Source organism: Coenobita brevimanus, chromosome 107 (assembly GCF_032717465.1).
Source record: "Coenobita brevimanus isolate Jiangsu-jjx chromosome 107, ASM3271746v2, whole genome shotgun sequence".
Lineage (NCBI taxonomy): Eukaryota > Metazoa > Arthropoda > Malacostraca > Decapoda > Coenobitidae > Coenobita > Coenobita brevimanus.
The window spans coordinates 19,264,476-19,284,872 of NC_137060.1; the positions used below are offsets into that span (position 1 = coordinate 19,264,476).

The following is a 20,397-nucleotide window of genomic DNA, read 5'->3' on the forward strand; positions in this document are numbered from 1 at the left end:
GAGAGATCCCGAGACAAACTCATGCAGTACACGGCTGACTTCTCGTCGAAAAGCAAACACAACGTGGAGAGGAAGATGATGTTTACTCCCAAGTATGCTGAAGTCGACCGCTCCACGTTGATTTGGTATCGACAACAATGTGCTGCTGGTGTGCTGGTGTGTGGCACAGAACTGAAGGCTGCTGCTGAGAAGTTCGCAAGGCTTCACGACGCCCTAGAGTTCAAGGCATCCGAGGGTTGGCTCTTCGCGTTCAAGTTATGACATGGCCTTACCAACAGTAAGTCTCATGGCAAAGCTTTGGACGCCAACGAGGATGGAGTAGTGGAGTTTCGGCACAAGGTGAAGCGCTTGATCGACAGGGAGGGCCTCACTCTCGGTCAAGTCCACAACGCTGACGAAACTGGTTTATTCTATCACTCTTTGCCTACGAACACTTTAGCCGAGGAGACGGAGAAGCGTGTACCTGGCCGCAAGCTCTCCAAGCAATGGATATCTGCTTTGTGTTGTGCTAATGCTAACGGCATGCACCGGCTTAAGTCCGTTATTGTTGCCCATGTAAAGCAGCCTCGGTGTCTTCGTGGGGTAATGGATGTCCTTCCTGTTTGGTACCATTCCTTGAAGGCATGGTTCACTACCCACATCTTCAAAGACTGGTTCCACCGCCATTTCGTCAAGGAGGTCATCCATTACCAGATGGAGAAACTGGGAATCCCATGCGACCAGGTAAAGGCCCTCCTTCTCCTCGGCAATGCACCTGCTCACCTGTGCGACAAGGACTTGGTTGCTGAGAATGGCCGCATTAGGCGCATGTTTCTGCCACCTAATACTACAGCTCTCATCCAACCAATGGACCAAGGAGTGATCGTGGCAACGAAGAGGCTGTACCGAAGGAAGTTCCTGGATGAGGTGATGGTTGTTCTCGAGGACGAGGACGAGCACAGGGAGGGACGGGACACGTGAGGCCAGTGGACTTTGGAAAACCTTCGCCACTACAACATCAAGTCTGCCATCTACAACTGGGCCAGTGCATGGAAGGAAATCCCTGTCAAGACTCTAGAAAATGGTTGGTCTCATCTGCTTCTCGGAACGGATGTGGAGCACGATTTCCTAGGTTTTGACGTGGATGACTTCCATGCACGTCTACGTGCCCATGGGGACGATGTTGATGTGGACGAAGTGCGTGAGTGGTTGGACAACGACGAGGGTGATCCTGGGTATCAGACCATGTCTGATATAGAGATCGCATCTTCAGTTGCAGGTGTCAGTACCCAGCTTGAAGATTCCAACGAGGACGGTGACGATGATGCGGACTCCTCTCAGCGTGACACTACTCCAGCCATCCCCAAGCTGAGCGCACTCCGGGAACATGTAGAGTTTGTTCTAGATTACCTAGAGCACCTGGACTGCGACAGGGAAATGGGGCCCTTGGGACTTGTGGAGGAAGTGCGTGCTTTCAGGCAGCGCATCATTAATCGTCAAAATCGTCGTTCCTTGCGTCAATCAACCATTGACAGCTTTTTCAGACCCGTGACCCCCGCTGTGCCCTGCCCTGGCTCCACTCCATTGCCTCCCCAAGACAGGCCCTCATTCTCCAAGCCACAGCCCAGCACATCAGGCATGGTGGAGTCACCATTCGACATGAGTTTGCGCCTCTCTTCAGAGTCGTCTGCAGTGGGTACTCCATCACCAAGACCCAGCGACGCACCCCAAGGTCACCTGTAACAGCTACTCTCAGACTCTGACAGTGATTAAACGCCTAGAACTTCTCCACTCGACCACATGGGAATTTACAATGTTGTGCAGTGAAAAAAAACAGTGCATAATGTTAAGAAATTAGAATTCTGAGTGAAAAGACAAAGATTTAACAGACTTTCAATGTAGCGTAAATTAACGAGTGTGTTATGTTTAGAAAATGGATTTATGAGTGCAAAAGACTTTAAGTGCAGAGTGCAACACTTATTTCATTAAGGCACAATGGAGCGCAAGTAAGACTAGAGTACGCAGTGTAAAGAGAATGGAATTCTGAGTGCAAATGACTAAGTTCAGTGCAAGACTTCATGTACAGTTTACTGCAAGTGCTTCAGGAACTCCTTACTGTCAGAGCCTGAAAAGAGGCGGGTTATTCGTCGAGATGGCCAGGGACTTGCCGTAAGTACCCAGAATGTTTCATATTGTACTGTATTTTTCATACTGTACTTACCTCTAACACCTCATTTCACTCTTTTATGTCCCTTATTGGTGTGAATAGGGTCTTAGGTGCTATGCATGTGCAGTAGGGAGGTGTTTTTCTGAGTTAGGCTAGGTTAGGGTCCATAACTATCAGTCCAGGAGCCAGGGACTTGTTGTAAGTACCCAGAATGTTTAATATTGTATAAACTCACCTCTAAAACCTCATTTTATGGTTCTTTTGCATTTATTTCAGTCTTTTATGTCCCTTATTGGTGTGATTTGGGCCTTAAATAGGTGCTATGCATGTCCAGAGGGAGTTGTATAGGTGTTTTTCTGAGTTAGGGTTCATAAGTACAAGTCCAGGAGGCTGGGGCCCACTATCCGGACGGGACCACTTTCCGGACATGCCTTTGGCCCTATTACATCGGATAGTGCAGGGATTACTGTAAATAACTGCCCATTCATTTAACTGTATTATTCCTATTTATGAAATATTTTTCAAACCAAAATGTTTGTTGTCTATGCTTAATTTATCATTACTCAAAAATGAAATGGTCCACGATATTTTTTTTAATTGGGCTGGTGGTCCATGTCCTGAAACGAGTTGAGAACCACAGGTATAAGCAATTCATCATGTACCAGGGGTCTGCTGTACAAGTTTCCTTAATTAAACCACATAAATTATTAATACTTCTACTGTAACAGCAATAAATTACAACTACGGCTACCATAAAAAGAAAATTCTTTAACTTATATGGTAAGACTATACTGTACGAGGTATGAACTGACCCTTCGGTACAGTGATGCAGGGCCAGTGAAGGTCTGAGCCAAGCTGAGTATAAGGTTGACCCAGGGTGGAGTGGCCAGGGATCGACAGAGGGCAGGGGAGCAACTGACTGACCGCACCACACCCAAAGTGCACCACGACTCGTACTGTTCAACCAGCAGTGGGTCGCGATCTTCATCCTGTCTTGTTCCTACCTGAACATGAAAAAAATGCACTAGGTCATCTCAGAAGTACAATATCTCTGTTTTTCATCATCATCATCATCATCATCATCATAGCTTATACCAGCAATGTAGTATAGTGGATTTTGCCTAGGAACTAATACTATCAATAGCAAACAAGACAAGATCACTCAGTACTCACAAAGGTGGCTGATAGTTTTACTTCCAAGCTTTTCTTTTCCTATTTTCTGGATTCTACCCACTCTGTTTTTTTAATGAAAAATAACTTATGGATAAACATTTTAAATAGGAACTTGACTTATTGGCAAGCATATCAGTATACAGGCAACCCCCAAAATTCACGTGCCTGAAATTCATGGCCCCTGCTTTAATGGATATTTTCCCCCAGTAAAAATTTATTCAGCGATCCAAGTCCATGGAAATCACCAGGAAGCATTTGCGGCATCTCATGGTGTCGGTTATTTCCTATGCTCAGCCAGCCGCACACTGTATCATGAGGCGGCTGCACCCATATATACCCCTAACCTAGGCCTGCACCACTCTCCCTCTCTCTCACCTGCGCTTGCACCGCAAACACCTCTACTATGCTTTCACGAGGTACCTGTACTGATTAACTTTTAACATTTTTTATTGCCCTACCCTAGTGCTCTGTTTTACAAAGGCTTCAAGTGCAGTGCTGTGCTATACTGCAGAGCAAAGTACAGTCCCATTTTATGAGTTTTTGTGCATGTTAGTGTGATAAATTGTACTACCATGTGTGTCTGTGCCACACCGGGGTCAATGCCTAAGGTCTGTATTAATTTGTGCCATAGTCTAGTTCTCCCACGTATGTTAACATTACAACTGCAAAGCTGTGGTAAACAGTAGAGCATTACAGCCCTATTTTGTGATTTTTTTGTGACAACTGCGTGATAACTTGTTATCCTACAGGTGTATCCAGCATGGGCCCTAAGAAACCTGCCTCTTCTAGTGGTCATGGCACCACCCCTAAGCGCCATAAGAAAATTATTACAAGGTGAAGTTGCTGGATAAGTGTAGGGAGAGCATGACATATGCAGCTGTTGGAAAAACTCTTTAATGTAAACAAGAGTACAGGACGCTCCATTAAGAAAAGCGAGGTAACGATTAAGAAAGCACTGGCAGTGACTGCCCCTCCCTTGGTTAAATACGTGTTGTATGCCCGGGATACGATACTATCTAAGATGGAGAAAGTTTTCTATCTCTGGATGGCCGACCAAAACTGCCGCGGTGTCGGTGGCAGTCAGCAACAAAAAAATTAGCCTTAATTCTTATAATCATGCCCATTTACTGGTTATTTCTTATTAAAGAAAATTGTATACTGTAGTAGTACCATATATATTTGTGGTTTTAAGCTGGTTTTAGGTTCCTGTGATGGTTTCTAGGGGCTTACAAGGGTGACAGGATACCATAGGGGCATTTTGGGGTGATGCATCAAACTTACGCAGATATTCCAAATGCACAGGGATCTGTGTCCCCTAACCCCCATGAAATTGGGGGGTTGCCTGTACAATGTAATACTTCACCCACCTGTATGATACTGTGAAGCAGAGCAGCAAATGTTCTAAGGCTGGTAGGAGACATGTGGTGTGCATTAAGGCCTGTAGAAACCAACAGAGATCGCAGCAGGTGCAGACAAGAGTCTCGCACCACCATCATTGGATGCTTCCGACTCAGGGTGGATTCAGTCACTGAAGAAAAAAGTGTATTTCCAGTACAAATCAAAATACTGACAATACTACCTAACACATGGATGGCAAGCTGTGAGAGACTGCTATTGGGGTGTGTATCACTATGGGCCTCCCCTTTTCTCATCCCCTAGCCCACCTGCCTGCTTCCAGTTTTTATACTGGATACAAAAGTCTACCTGTTCCACCTTTGTACCTGCGCTGCACCTTTAGTCTCCATACAAAATGTCTCCTAACAGTAAAGTGCTAGCCTACTGTTTGTATATAATAATGCATATAAGAAACATGGGGTGACTGACAGGCATGCTGGGGTTGTTTAGACTGAGTCTACTACACAAGCCCCAGATGATACAAGTGGGTCACCCAAGTGTTTGTCCTCATAACCCTTACTTGTCAACACCGCATACAAAGCCTCATCTTGATCACCAGAGTCCTCAATGATGAAGTCATTGATAGAGTCCTCCAACACCGTATCAGGGTTAAGCCAAGAAACCATGGGCCAGATGCCACCTGGTAAATCATTGCTGTGTTTCCTTTACACCTAATTCATCACTAATTTTTATGTCTTAGTCAAAACTAAGATCTTCACCTTTCTACTGCTTGGTAAGGAATAGCTGCAACAACTTAATATCCTTCTCTCTAATTACCCTGACAGATGACTCATTTATCTTGTAATTTTTTGTGAATCAGAGAAACACTGACCAAAATCAAGATGTAGTAATTTTCTTCTCAATATCAAATATCAAATAAATACACTTCAGCATTACCTAAAACTCAGTGACCTAAGTTATGGTGATAAGAACTGCGGTTTAAGTGCCTCATGGTGTCTGTTCCCACCTTAACCCCTTACCTTTCCCCAGAAGAATTCTTGTATCACACATCATGAAAAAGGTGTCTGTCATCAAATACTTCAAAGAAAATGGACCTGTGGCACACATGGGAAAATAACAGTGCTGCTGAAAAGGTGGCTGTGAAGCTGTGATGACAACGGAACATGTATGACACTAAGGCCTATGAGCACCCTAGTTAGGACACAGGATCTGATGTCAGACTTTAAGCCAAAAGCTGAGTAACAACAGCTCTTGGCTTTCACTATGGGAAGGACAGACCACATGAGAGGCTGGCACAGTATATTTTACTGACAAAGTGCTACACCAAAGTAACTCAATTAAAATCGCATTACAAGAAGGACAACTATACTGGAAGTCAGGGTATGCCAGCACCAAAATGATTAAACTACAACTCCATATGCATGGACTGGCTTGTCCCTCAACCCAGCATGACTATTATTTTGTCTAATGGTCAAACTGTGTTCATCTCAGTTAAATGCTATGCTTGTACAGTCTGTCACCTCTACTGTGCATTTACATGCTTCCATCCATGGGTTCTTCCCTGTTACTGTAGTTTCACTGATAATAAGACACTTTTTTAGGATGGATATACAGACATACCCCAGTTTAACAATGCAATTGGTTAAGTAAAAACTGCTAGGTGAGCTATCATATCTCGTGGTAGATTTAACACATAAGGTATAGGGATACGGTTTTGAGCCTTGGGTTTACCCCCCAACCAAGTCCTAAACCCACCCAAATGAGTCAAAAAACAAGTTTCTAGCTAACCTAAACCCCCAAATAGCTTTAAAACAGGCTAAACTAAGCCTTAAAGAATTTATAACTCAACTAAACCTAAAAAAAAAATCTGAAAATCATAAAACATTAGTCAGGAAAAAATCAAATTTAGTAAACTATACCCCAAAATGACAATGTTCACCCCACCTATGACTAAAACACATTGATTTAAGTCTAAAAACAGTATATAAATCAACCTAAACACAAAATTTAAGTCTACAATATCATTAAAATTGGTTTTGAAAAAAACATAACCCATTGTTATACCGGGGTTTGGCCACTGTTCAGCAGGGTAGGGTGGTCATTTCTACCCCCATCGTTATGCCGCGGTATTGCATCTACTGTTGGGGTATTGTATCTCGGTGTCTGCCTGTAATCTGCTATTTTACATAACTTCTTACTTAATAAGTTTAAAAGTTTATATAAGTTAAATTAGGCTTAGTCTATGGTAGGGGTCACAGTTTAACTTACAAGTACACCAATGATGCAGTTCACACTCCCTCGGTATTGTAACTTGCCTCTACCACAGATGATTTGGCACAGATGGTACTTCAAACAATCAGTGCATACCTGCCATGGGGCCCTTCTGGTCCCTCTTTCTTCAACTTTATAATGCTAATATAAGCATAGAATCCATCCTCATAACTTTATGTTGCACTACCCAACATCACTAAGAAACAAAAAACAAACAACTTCCCAATGTTTCACCAGAGACCTCAGCAGCAACTCTCCTCCTCCACTCAACGCAACACTTCACTGATATATTCTTGTACACAAGCACACAGTTAATGCAGACACCCCAAACCACCAGACAAACAACATCCTTCATGAGCTCCCACCAGATATTCATCCTAAAGGAACTGACATTCTCAGTGGGAGATATGAGTGCATCTAGCCAAACTATAACAAGGCCAACACTCCTCTGTTTCAGTATCAACACAAAACAAAATTCAACTCACATTCTGACAACAGAGACAATCCTTCAACATAAGTTAATTAAAAGATTTCTTGGAATGCCTGGATGAAATAGTCGGTTTCCTGCAATTCACCAGGTTCACATCCAGACGGGTCCAAGGCCACAACAGTAACTTCCTTAAGTTATTCTTCAAACCTTATTTATATTAAGATGACTGTACAGCATAAAAGTGTGATTGTCCTTCTGACAGGCCAACAGCACATGGCTCCAAAACATTTGCTAAGTTCTCATTCCATGGAACCTTTACAAAACATACTTATGTCACGAGGACTGGGAATAAAGTACTCTGTACAGTATCTCATCAACACTCTGTATTGCTGTACTAAATGATTGTATTTTTATTGGAAGAGGCCAAATATAAAGCTACTAAATATAATTTTTTCTTCATTATTTATCCAGCTTCATCCCTATTTTTAGACTAAACACTCATTTTTCTTGGATTTTCACTTAATTACATCACCTATGATTTAATACTTTTGTCATCTCAGTTACAAAAAGACAAAAGAAAAGAAAACAAAAGAAAAATCCTTGTCTTCTTTCAAGAACAGGTATAGTCCATTGAAATGGAGAGAAAAAAAAATATGATGCATGAAATCTCCTAAAGAGACATCATACATAAGCATATTCTTTTCTAATCATAGTCAAAGTAACTGGAGGTGTAGCTTCCTCATTTTGCAAACCAATTTTTCACACCCACCCTCACATTTCTCCTCAACTATTTTCCATACTAATACTGTATTGTAGATGATTAACCCTGATTAAGATGCAGGATGGAATGTTTTCTCCTTCAATGTTAATGAAGCACAACACTTAAAGACAATATCACACCTGAAATGTGGAATGGACTTGGTAGGCACAAAGGGTAGAGCTTTCAGGCATAAATTGCAGACTATCACGGAGTCAGCAAGAAAGAATAACTTTTCCCACACAGTTTTTACACTATAATCTCTGCCTACCAGTAAGGGAACTGAAAGAATCAAAAATACATATTTGGAGTTTTGAACAAATACTTGCTCTAAAATTTTGCGGATTATATGACAGCAAAACAAGCATTATACTCAGTATGTCCCAAGAGCAATACTGGAATCCATCCATCCATTCATAATCCAATCCTACACTGCCCCACGAGAAGCGTAGGAGCCCTGGGCTAGGCAGTTGGTCCCGACATTTAAGATGAGAATGACCAGCCTCATTCATCCCTGAGTGGCATTACATGAGCAGTCAACCCCAACCACCCCTTGGATATAAACCTTCATTGGCTCAATCCAACTGGAGGGCGATAATTACCCGCTAAACCTCCAGGCGCCAATACAGTATTTGGTTATGTGGTTACCACCCTGCATAGTAAATCGTTTCCTGGTGTACAGGAAACCATTTGGCTTGTCAGTGTAGTGTCACCCACAGGCAGAAGGAATCGATGAACTATATCTGTCAGTACCTAGAGATACCCTGCATCTTCTTACTGCTACAGAATGCTGTATTACAGGGGTTCCCAACCTTTTTCTGCCCACTGCCCAGGTTTCCATATACTACTGTATTAACTTATTACTCTATAAGGGAAATACTTCCATAATTGAGGGTCTGTGCTCTATCACTTAGTTTAACTGGAACTTAGTTACACAATGCATATCTACATTCAGTACTGTATTACCATCAATGTGAATTCAAGAGAAAGACTTTACCCATGCACTCCTTGTCTGTTGCAAAAGATGAGTAAAGGAGGTACAAAAGGCTACCGGTAATTGGAACTCCCATCTGTACTTACAGACAGGTATGTAGTAAAGTCATTACCCACCATATGTGTTCCAAGCCACATTGTTTCACATTGTACCTCATACACAAAAGGGGTGAGACTGTACCTGGAGTTTTCTATTCATCGAATTCATACCTAAAAAGGGATAAAAGAGCCATACTCCTGATCTCCTTATGTTACGTCAAAATGGAAAATTTCTTTCGGATGATGATGATGACTATGATATCCTAAGCATCATCATCACCATCATCATCATCCTGAGTCTGTATCAACATATTCCAACCTGTATTCCCATCTAAATAGATGGGGTGGGGCCAAAGTATCTCAATGCAGGGCAAATTTATCCCTATGTTGGGAACCCTTAGACTGTATTGCTTATATCTATTACATATTGTACTAATGAAATCTCCTCAGATTTCCAAAACAATATTTTCCTTATGTAATGGAGAGACAGGTCTGAATTCCAGACACAAAAAAGGGAGTCAGAATTTCCTAACACATAATTAGGGACATATAACTGAAATTTCTATGAGCCAAGCTAAATATGAAGCCAATCTTTACTATCTGTTCTGTGTCATATAGATATATCAAAATAAAAAAAAGAACTGTGCTTTATTAACCTTAAAATCATCCACTATGCAACACTGGAGCTCTACAGAAATTTCACATATTTTTTAGACACCATAAATACTTAAAAAGTGGTAAGGGCCCAGCTACATATCCATACCATACCATACCACAACAACATTTTGTTATGCATACATCATCACCCATACTCACTGTTTAACATTCTGTATCTTGCAGTTGGCAATTTTAACCTTCTGCTTTGATACATGCAAGGCAGGCTTTCTCAGGAACAACCAAACCAAGAAGCTGAAGCATGATACTGTCACAGTCTGATACTGTTACAATGTTTTGTGTGACAGGAAAATTTAGCTACTTGCAGGTAGTAATGAGAAGTAAAATAGGATACATTCAAGAGAATATTAATGCAACAAGACACAGACACCTGTAACCTACAACACCTAAAAAAAATTGTTTAGCACATGAGGTCAGATACTGAAGCACCTGTGCTTCTGAGAAATCAGGAATAAATTCAGCCAAAAATAATAATAATAACAATAATAATAATAATAATAATAATAATGATAATAATAAAAAAACAGAAGCAAACATGCACCCATTCATGTAAGAAAAGGCATGAAATGATTGGCCAGTCAGTTGATTTGAACATGGCAAGAGTTAGAGTGACATACCAGGGCGGTAGGGAGCCTGGCGAGACTGAAGCGTGTGAAGAAGATTCCTCATGGACCACAATGCTTTAAATACAGAATGGACCTTGTGATTCTCAACCTAACAACTCTAATATAATGAAGAACAGTACAACAAAACCAAGGTGTATGATACATTATATAAAGTATGTATTAATTAATTTAAATTACCATTTTAAAAAGACGAAAGCCTGTTCTATAAGGGCTTCTAAGCAGGGCTGGATTTAGGGAAAAACTGGTTGGGCAACTGCCCAGATGCTTCCACCAATTGAAAGCCTCCACCATCTCCATGTAAATTAAGTTAGTGACTTGAATGCTCTAATATTTTTATGTTCTATTCTTTCCATTTCCAGATGATATTCAACAATGGGGAGGCCTTTGATGGTAGAAGAGTTAACAAACACTAACTCTAACCCCTCCAGTTAGGAAATTCTCTCCTAAGTGTAATAAAATCAACAGGATATGGCATGAATAAAATGAAAAGGTGAAGAGGTTACCATCCTAACACATAACAACTATCTATCTATCTATTGCCAGATGCCTCAATCCCGTTCGGGGTGGCCACAAACAAATCGCCTCCACGTCGCCCTGTCCCCCGCCATTTCACTGCTCCACTCCCAACTCACACCCCTCTCTCTCATATACCTCTCCACCCCATCCCTCCATCTCATCCTCGGCCTCCCTCTCCCTCTTCTCCCCTCCACCTGACTCACATACACTCTCTTCGTCAGTCTTTCACCCTCCATCCTCTCCACATGGCCAAACCACCTCAGTGTGTTCCTCATAACGCTTCCTATCACATCCACATCCACGCCACAACGCCCCTTTATATTTTCATTTGTCAGCCTGTCTCTCCACGTGACTCCACAGGCTCCTCTTAAGTAACTCATTTCCACTGCTCTCACTCTTGACTTGTGTCCTTCCAACAACGTCCAAGCTTCACTTCCATACATTAGAGTTGGTATCATAATACTGTCATGTAGTAACTTTTTCACTTCCATGCTCACTTCCCTGCTTCTTATCACTGCATTCAAGGAACCAGCAACCTTTCTTCCCTGCTGTACCCTTTCAAGCACTTCACCTTCCAAACCTCCATCCTTACTCATCACACTACCCAAGTACTTAAACATACTCACGTTTTCCAATTCCTCACCATCCAACCTCGCTGTACATTCACTGACTTCACCTCTCTCAAAGACCATCACTTTATTCTTCCCTACATTCACCTTTAGATTCTGTTTCTTACACATTCTCCCAAACTCATCCACCAAGCCTTGCAGCTCCCCTTCGTCTTCACTCAACAACACAGTATCATCTGCAAACAACATTACAGGGAGTTTCCAAACATTACCCTCTCTCACTAGGGCCACTCCAACATCCACTACCCTACCTTGTACCTCTTTTATTACCCCATCCATTTACAGATTGAACAACCATGGAGACATGACACATCCCTGTTTCAGCCCAACCTTCAAAGAGGAAAATTCACTCAGTTCACCATCCACACGTACTGCAGCCTTAGCACCATCATACATACTCTTCACAGTATTCAACAACTTCCCATCTACTCCATATATTCTTAATACTTTCCACAATCCTTGTCTATCCACCCTGTCATATGCTTTCTCCAAATCCATGAAAGCTGCATACAACTTCTTTCCATTCTCTAGAAAATTATCCATTAAAGTTCTAAGAATGAATATCTGATCTACACAACCTCTTCCCTTCCTAAAGCCTCCCTGTTCTTCTCCAACTAATTCCTCTGTTCTTTCTCTAACTCTGTCAATAAGTATCCTCCCATACACTTTTCCTATTATACTAAGAAAACAGAAGCTCCTATGACTACCACACACTTCTTTTTCCCCTTTTCCTTTGTACAAGGGAATAATTATACCTGACTTCCAATCCTCTGGGACTCTACCTTCCTCCCAGGCAAATCTGCACATTTTCCACATCCATTCTACTACTATCTCTCCCCCATACTTCAGCATTTCACCAAACACTCCATCAATTCTTGGGGCTTTCCCCAATTTAACTTTCTTCATTGCTTCCACAACTTCTATCCTACTGATTTCTTCCTGTCGTCTCACCTCCCTCCTTCTCCCAGCCATTCCCCAGCCACTTATACTCACATTACTTCCATCCTCTATGTTCAACAATTCCTTAAAGTGTTCTCTCCATCTGCTCACTTTTTCTCCCTTCTCCACTAGTAATCTACCATTTTTATCTTTCACTCCCCTGCTAACTTCACTTCCACCCTGTCTTACTCTTTTCACCTCTTTCCAGAACATTTTCTTACAGTCCCTCCACTTTACACTCAAGTTCCTTCCAAATTCCTCATCCGCTCTCTTCTTACTCTCTCTTACTAATCTTTTCACCTCTCTCTTTCTTTCTACATGTAACTCTCTCTTCCGCCTCTCAACTTCTTCCACGCCCCTATTTCTCATCCTTTCATTGTATGCCTTCTTCTTTCGTGCCACAGCCTGTCTTACCTCTTCATTCCACCACGCTGTTCCTTGCACACCCCTCTGTCTTCTCTTCATCCCACACACCACATCACATGCTGAACATATTTCTTCTGTAAATATCTTGCACACACCTTCCACGTCCCCCATCTGCTCCAATTCATATTTGCCCAATCGTTCCTCCACTTCTCTCTTATACTCTGCCTTTCTCTCATCCTCTTGTAACCTTTCCACTCTCCTTAAAAATACTCCTTCTTCCCGTCCCTCCCTTCTTCTATTTCTTCATCCTAATTGGACCTTGATTCTGGCCACCACCAAGTAATGGTCAGAAAGTCCACTCCCCCAAACTCTATAAGCTCTTGCATCCATTACACATCTTCGCATCCTTTCACCCACACACACATAATCAATCACTCCCTTCCTTTCATTCAGTTCACCACCCACCCTTCTCATTACTCGCCATGTATATCTGTGGATCATCTTGTGCCTGAAGAGGGTATTGGCTATTACCAACCCCCTCCCAGCACAAATGTCCACTAATGCATTGCCATTCTCAACTATCTCAGTAGGCACACCCCACTCACCAACTATTCCATTCACCTTCACATTCCCTACTTTACCATTCATATCACCGATCAAAAACACTCTCTCATTCCTTCCAAACTTTTCCAAGCACACTTCCACATTTGTCCAGAACTCTTCTCTCACTCTGCTTGCACGATGTTGCATTGGCGCATACACTTACACAATCGCCCACATTTGTATTCCAACCTTCAATCTGACTCACACAATCCTTGGCCCAACTGATCCATACTCTCTTATGCTCTTCTTCCATCTTTTACTCACAACTATACATACTCCTTTTGCCCTCTAATTCTCTCATACTCCTGCACATATACCCCATCCATACTCCCATTCTCTCACACTCTCACCTCTCCATTTCGTTTCAGTTATTCCGCATACATCAACTTTTGCACCCTCAAGCACATGGACAATCTCTCTCTCTTTCACCTCATCATTCGCTCCCCTTACATTCCAAGTTCTGATAACCGTGTCCTTTGTCCGGTCCTTAGTCGTCATCTTTTGGTCAGTCCTTGTCCGAGGTTTATTGTCTGTCTTTTTAGTTGGTTGCTTTCTGGGGAGGGGCACTAACCCTCCGCCAACCCTTTTAGTCGCCTTTTACGAAAAGCAGGGATACTGGGGGAGTATTCTTGAAAAAAACCCCTACTCCCAGGTAGATACTAGAGAAAAGTATAAAACTAATGTTTGTGGCCAGAAGCCACCTTCCCCTATTCATCTGAGTCTTCAATATACTGGTAATTCACAGTTTCAACCATTCAAATGATTGGGTAACCTAGGTTGCAACAATGTGCACTTTATACTGGTATATTTGTTCATTTTTTTCCCCATGATGCTTAGACATACAAACACTATCACCATATCCCACATAGTTACGTGAACTGTAGGAAATACTTTCTGTACTTGCAGGTATATAAGCCTTCCTAAAAAAAAAAATAGGAGGATGTGAAGACCTCCTACCAAACATAAAACCTGCCCTTGTTTATCATATGTCTTTTATCTTGTAACATTATAAAAAGTTATATCTGTGATAATTTGTACATTTTTGCAAAAAAATCATATTATTCTTGAACACCTGTCTACAGTAATTTGACACGGAAGAACATAAAAATAATTTGTGTAACCAGAGAGGACACAGAATAATTCAACAATAAAAAAAATATGATCTGTGGTAAGTGGGGGAGGCCTGCCATCCACTCACTCAATTTAGTGCTGATCTCAGGTGACTGTCCTTTCCTCTCTTCCTTCCTTCCTTCTCCTTCTGTCTTTTTTTCCTTCATTCTTCCCTCTTCCTTGACTCTACACTGACTGACAAGTCAAATGTTTTCCTGTACACCAGGAAACCATTTACTATGCTGGTGGTAACCATACAACCAGTGTCTGGTGGTTTAGTGGGTAATTATGGCGCTGTAGTTAGATTGATCCTGGGCAGATTTATATCCAAGGGATGGTTAGGGTTTATTGGTCACATAATGCCACTCAGGGATGAGTGAGGCTGGTCACTCTCGTCTCAAATGTCAGGGCCAACTTGTCTAGCCTCAGGCTCCTACACTCCTCATGGGGTAACACAGGATCATATGATGATAATGATGATACAAAAATGTGAGAGCCAGGACCTCCACCAGGTGTTTGCTGAGGGCCCTCACAGCTTTAAATCCAGCCCTGCTTTTACAGGTTATCATATACCTATACTTGTGTCCTACACAGCAGGGGGGGGAAAAAAAAAAATAGGAGCTTGTGGAACATGGTAATGGTATATACTTAACGTAAGCCAACATTGTACTGTTTAAACACAAATCACAGCAATTCACCACTCAAACAGTATGGAAATTTTATCAGTTGCCAAAATGAAGAATAAGCAAATCTGGTGCCATCAACATGTCAAAATCTAAACCAAGTAAAATAAATAAATAAATAAAAACACTAATCAAATTATGACTGTTTGCATTATCACAGTGATGATCTGTTTAGATGTGGAAACTATCAGTCATTTCCTATAACACTGCTTAAAAAACAACTACACATAATCCCACAATCCACATTTTCAATGAAATGCAACCTTCATGTGACTCTACACTAACTCAGGAAACCATTTATCACAACTGGGTGGTTGGCCTTACAGGCCAAAGTGTCAGTATGGACAGTGAGCCTTGTAACTACCATCTCAATGATGACTGATGACAGTGCCTACCATCAAGTGAAAAGATCTACACCCACTATCATGGTCAACGGCCTCTGAACATTACCATAAACCTATACCTTTCACAACATTCTGAGTAACTAATTTCACCATCTAATTTCTACTGTTTTCTCTATTAAAAAAAAAAAGATAATGAAGCATTCAGTGCATATGGATCCAGGTAGTGTTGGATCACAATGATGAAAAAAAAAAAAAAAAAAAAAAAAAAAAAAAAAAATCTAATTCAAAATCTGATGAAAATAACATAAATCAGTTGGATGTCTATATGAGGTGAATCTTCCAAAAGTGGACCTGCCACACAGGATGTCATTTATTTTACCATAATTACTGTAACATGAACATTTTTGTCCCCCCCCTAAAAAAAAAAAAAAAAAAAAAAAAAAAAAAAAAAAGAAGGGGATATTACTGATTGAAAGGTCTATCTATCTATCTACAGCCCGACGCCCTAATCCCACAAAGGGTGGCCGCAGATAAAACGCCTCCAAGTCGCAATGTCACCTACTATTTGATTGCCCTCTCCCCCAATTCACTCCCCCCTCCCTCATATACCTCTCACCTCCATCCCTCCACCTCATCGTCGGTCTCTCCCTCCCTCCACTTACCCTACATACACCCTCTTAGTCGTTCATTCTCCATTCTCTCCACAAGTCCAAACCACCTCAATGTATTTCTCCTAATTTTCTCAATCACATCCTCATCCACTCCACAATATTCTTTCACCTCTTCATTTGTCAATCTCTCCCTCCATGTCACACCACATGCTCCTCTCAGGTAACTCATTTCCCACTGCTCTCACTCCTGACTTGTTCCCCTCTAGCAAGGTCCATGTCTTGCTTCCATATGTCAGGGTAGGGATCACAATACTATCATGCAGAGCCTTCTTAACTTCCATACTCAACTCCCTATTTCTCATCACTGCTCTCAGTGAACCAACAACCTTCCTTCCCTGCCGTACCCTTTCATGCACTTCATCCCCCAAACTTTCCTCTTTACTCATCACACTACCCAAGTACTTGAATGCACTCACATTCTCCATATCCTCACCATCCAACCTCACTGCACACTCTGTGACTTCATTCCTCTCAAACACCATAACTTTACTTTTGTTTACATTAACTTTCAGATTCCTCTTCTTACACACTGTCCCAAACTCATTCACCAAACCTTGCAACTCCCATTCATCTTCATTCAACAATACTGTAACATCAGCAAACAGCAACACTAGAATCTTCCACACCTCACCCTCATTCATTAGAGTCACCCCCACATCCACTGCCCTACCTTGCACCTCCTTTACAACCCCATCCATGAATATATTAAATAGCCATGGAGACATCACACATCCCTGTTTCAGTCCCACATTTAGATCAAAGAACTCACTCAGCTCACCATCCACTCGAACAATAGCCCTAGCTCCCTCGTACATACTCTTCACAGCACTCAACAATTTCCCATCCACTCCATATATTCTTAATACTTTCCACATACCTTGCCTATCTACTCTGTCATATGCTTTCTCCAAGTCCATGAAGGCAGCATACACTTTCTTTCCCTTTTTGATACTTCTCCATTAAACATCTTAGAATAAATATCTGATCTACACACCCTTTTCCTTTCCTAAATCCCCCTTGTTCTTCTCCAACTAGCTCCTCTGTTATATGCTTATCTCTATCAATGAGTATTCTACCACAAGAAGGCAAATACCCCTATGGTTACCACATACTTCTCTCTCCCCATTTCATTTGTATAAAGGAACAATTATACCTGATTTTCAGTCCTCTGGAACCCTTCCCTCTCCCCATGCCAATCTACACAATTTCCATATCCACTTCACAACAATCTCACTCCCATACTTCAGCATTTCACCATACACTCCACCAATTCCTGGGGCCTTGCCCACCTTGATCTTCTTCGTTGCTTCAACTACTTCCACCCTACTGATCTCTTCCTCCCTCCTCTCATCTCTTCTTCTCCCAGCCATTCTCCAGCCACTTATACTCGCACTGCTCTCACTCTCTACATTCAACAAATCCTCAAAGTGCTCCTTCCATCTCCTCATTTTCTCTCTCTTCAACAACAATCTATTATTCACATCTTTCACTCCCCTACTGTTTCCACTTTCACACTGTCTTACTTTCTTTACTGCCTTCCAAAACAATTTCTTACTCTCCCTTCATCTCACCCTCAGATTCCTCCCAAAGTCTTCATCCACTCTCTTCTTACTCTCCTTCACCAATCTCTTCACCTCCCTTCCCCTCTCTCTTCTCTCTCTCATCTTCTCCCCTACCTATACTCGCTAACCAGTCACCATATGCTTTCTTCTTTAGTTCCACAGCTTGTTTCACTTCATCACTCCACTATGTTGTTCCTTGGGCACCCCTGCATCTCCTCCTCACTCCTCAAACCACCTCGCATGCTGTGCATATCTCTTCCGTGAATATCTTGCATACTTCTTTCACCCCTTCCATCTGCTCTAACTCATACCTTCCCAATCTTTCTTCCACTATGTTCTTATACTCTGCCATTTTTTCACTCTCTTGCAACTTCTCCACTCTTTTCACAGGAGCTGTTTCCTCCTGTCTTCCCCTTTCTCTCTTCACCTGTTTTCTTTGCAGCCTTACCTTGAAAGGTCACAGGCATTTTATGTGTATTTTTGATTCTTGGTCTCATATTACAGTAGTATTTTTCAGCTGACAGATACTTAATTTTTTAAAGCTGTCATGAATGGCAATCTTTCCTTCATCTACTGGTATGCACCATATAAGCAGTGCAGAAGAAATTGTAGTCATCAATAGGCCTGGACTAGGAAGCATTGAGATGACATACTTCCGCCAATGCCAATAAGATTTTTTATTTACTATTGTAATTCCTCTTTCCTACCAGACAAACACTTTTAGATTCATACAATCAATTACTGGTCTTGTCTGCCCCGTTATACAACATGAGAGAGCACATATCTCTGTACCTCTACCAACACCAAACAAATTTATTATTTCCACAGTCAGATTGGTATCCACCTCAAAATCTAATCAACTCTTCCTTGACCCACAGCTCACCTATCCAGAAAAATTTTGCTGAAATCTGAAGACAACTTTGTAAAATATCTTATGCATAAACAGACACAGGAAAGCACATAAACTCCTCCAACTTCACTGGTGGATGTAAAAACAAACACTGAATTTGTCATCAATGACTTGATGCTGTCAGGCTTCATAATATTGGAAAAAAAGTACTGTATTTTGCATATGTTGAACTTAATATCCATAAAATCTAATACTACCATCATATTCAGTATAACGATGTGTGTGTGAAAAGAGGTTTATAGCAACAAGAATACAGTTCTGTATATATACTGTATGCTAAATTTTATCCACTCCGATTTCACAAACTTCCGATTTGGTTCACAAAATCTGTTGTTATCAATGCCCAATTTAGCAACCAAAACACAGGTAAATTATGTTACATCACAGCATGAAGCCATTAGTCTCTGTCATTACAAGTGGATGCACTCAGTGCAGTAAAATAAAATACAATATTGCCAGTCATGCAGCTGCAGCACTGTTTCAGTCATCAACAAAGCTATATCTCAAGTAGTCCCACTTCACCCTTAGCATTCATTATGCATTCACACTAACCTCTAAATATCCACACATAATATACAAAATGTAATCCATATACAGTAAAACCTCAATATAACAGACTGCAATGGACTGGAATTCACTTTTATCGGAATCAAGGAGCTGCCAGACTAAATTCCTATATATTGTAAAAAGTCTGATAAAGCCAGAAGCAGTCCGGACTGCCTGATCACTTCTTCTATGTTCACCACAATAAGACAAATAAAAGACATGTTTGTTAGTGTACAGTACAGTATTATTTTACATATATTACACTATTTGATTAATGTAGTGAAGTTATAACACTGTACAGTACTGCAATGATAGTCAAAACAGTTTAAAAACCATTCATGCTATCGGGGCTAATGTCTAATATATTGGAAAAAGTCCGAGTTTGCAGCGGGAAGTTCTGATGTCGCTTTTATCGGAATTTCGCATTTTCCGGAGTGGCTTGGACCCCAATAAGTTCGTTACCGTGAAGTCTTACTGTAAGTGAACACTAAACAAAGAGGTGGCCACAACAAATCGCCTCCACATCGCCCTGTCCCCTACCATTTTGCTGCCCTCCTCCCACGCACCTGAACTTCATAACAACAAGGCTGTATGGGAACAGGGTAGGCAGCTGTTCTTACACCCTACTTCCCCCGACACTATTTTGTTACCAGCTCTATGTCTACTTCTCAACATCGAAAATTAACAAAGTGAATTTAATTGATCAGATTTTAATGCAAGCATTACTTCACTTATTTCACAAAACATATACTGTATAAAGTAAAAACAAAGCAACGCTGGGTCTGGTTAGTACTTGGATGGGTGACCGCCTGGGAACACCAGATGCTGTTGGCATCCCTACATGTCAAGTGGGGTTGGTGGAGGATTAGTACCCCTCCCTGTAAAACAATTAACTCTAAGCCATTGGCCACCCCGTCTGGGATACATGGCGTCTGGCAATGAATGAATGAATGAATCAGTTATTACACAATGGTAACACTACTGCCTCTATGCACACACACACACACACACACACACACACACACACCGCTCGCTGGTGCAGTGGTAACGTT

General features: G+C 41.5%; 1 protein-coding gene across 1 annotated transcript in view; it reads right to left on the reverse strand.

Annotated features, from left to right (window-relative positions):
* HERC2 (E3 ubiquitin-protein ligase HERC2) overlaps nucleotides 1-20,397 on the reverse strand; it is a 433,977-nt gene that overhangs the window by 249,555 nt on the left and 164,025 nt on the right. The window contains exons 36-38 of the mRNA XM_080285543.1: nucleotides 10,458-10,520; nucleotides 4,687-4,847; nucleotides 2,959-3,150 (exon numbers count right to left, since the gene is read on the reverse strand). Coding sequence (XP_080141669.1) covers nucleotides 2,959-3,150; nucleotides 4,687-4,847; nucleotides 10,458-10,520 — 416 coding nt within the window. The remainder of the gene's footprint in view (nucleotides 1-2,958; nucleotides 3,151-4,686; nucleotides 4,848-10,457; nucleotides 10,521-20,397) is intronic.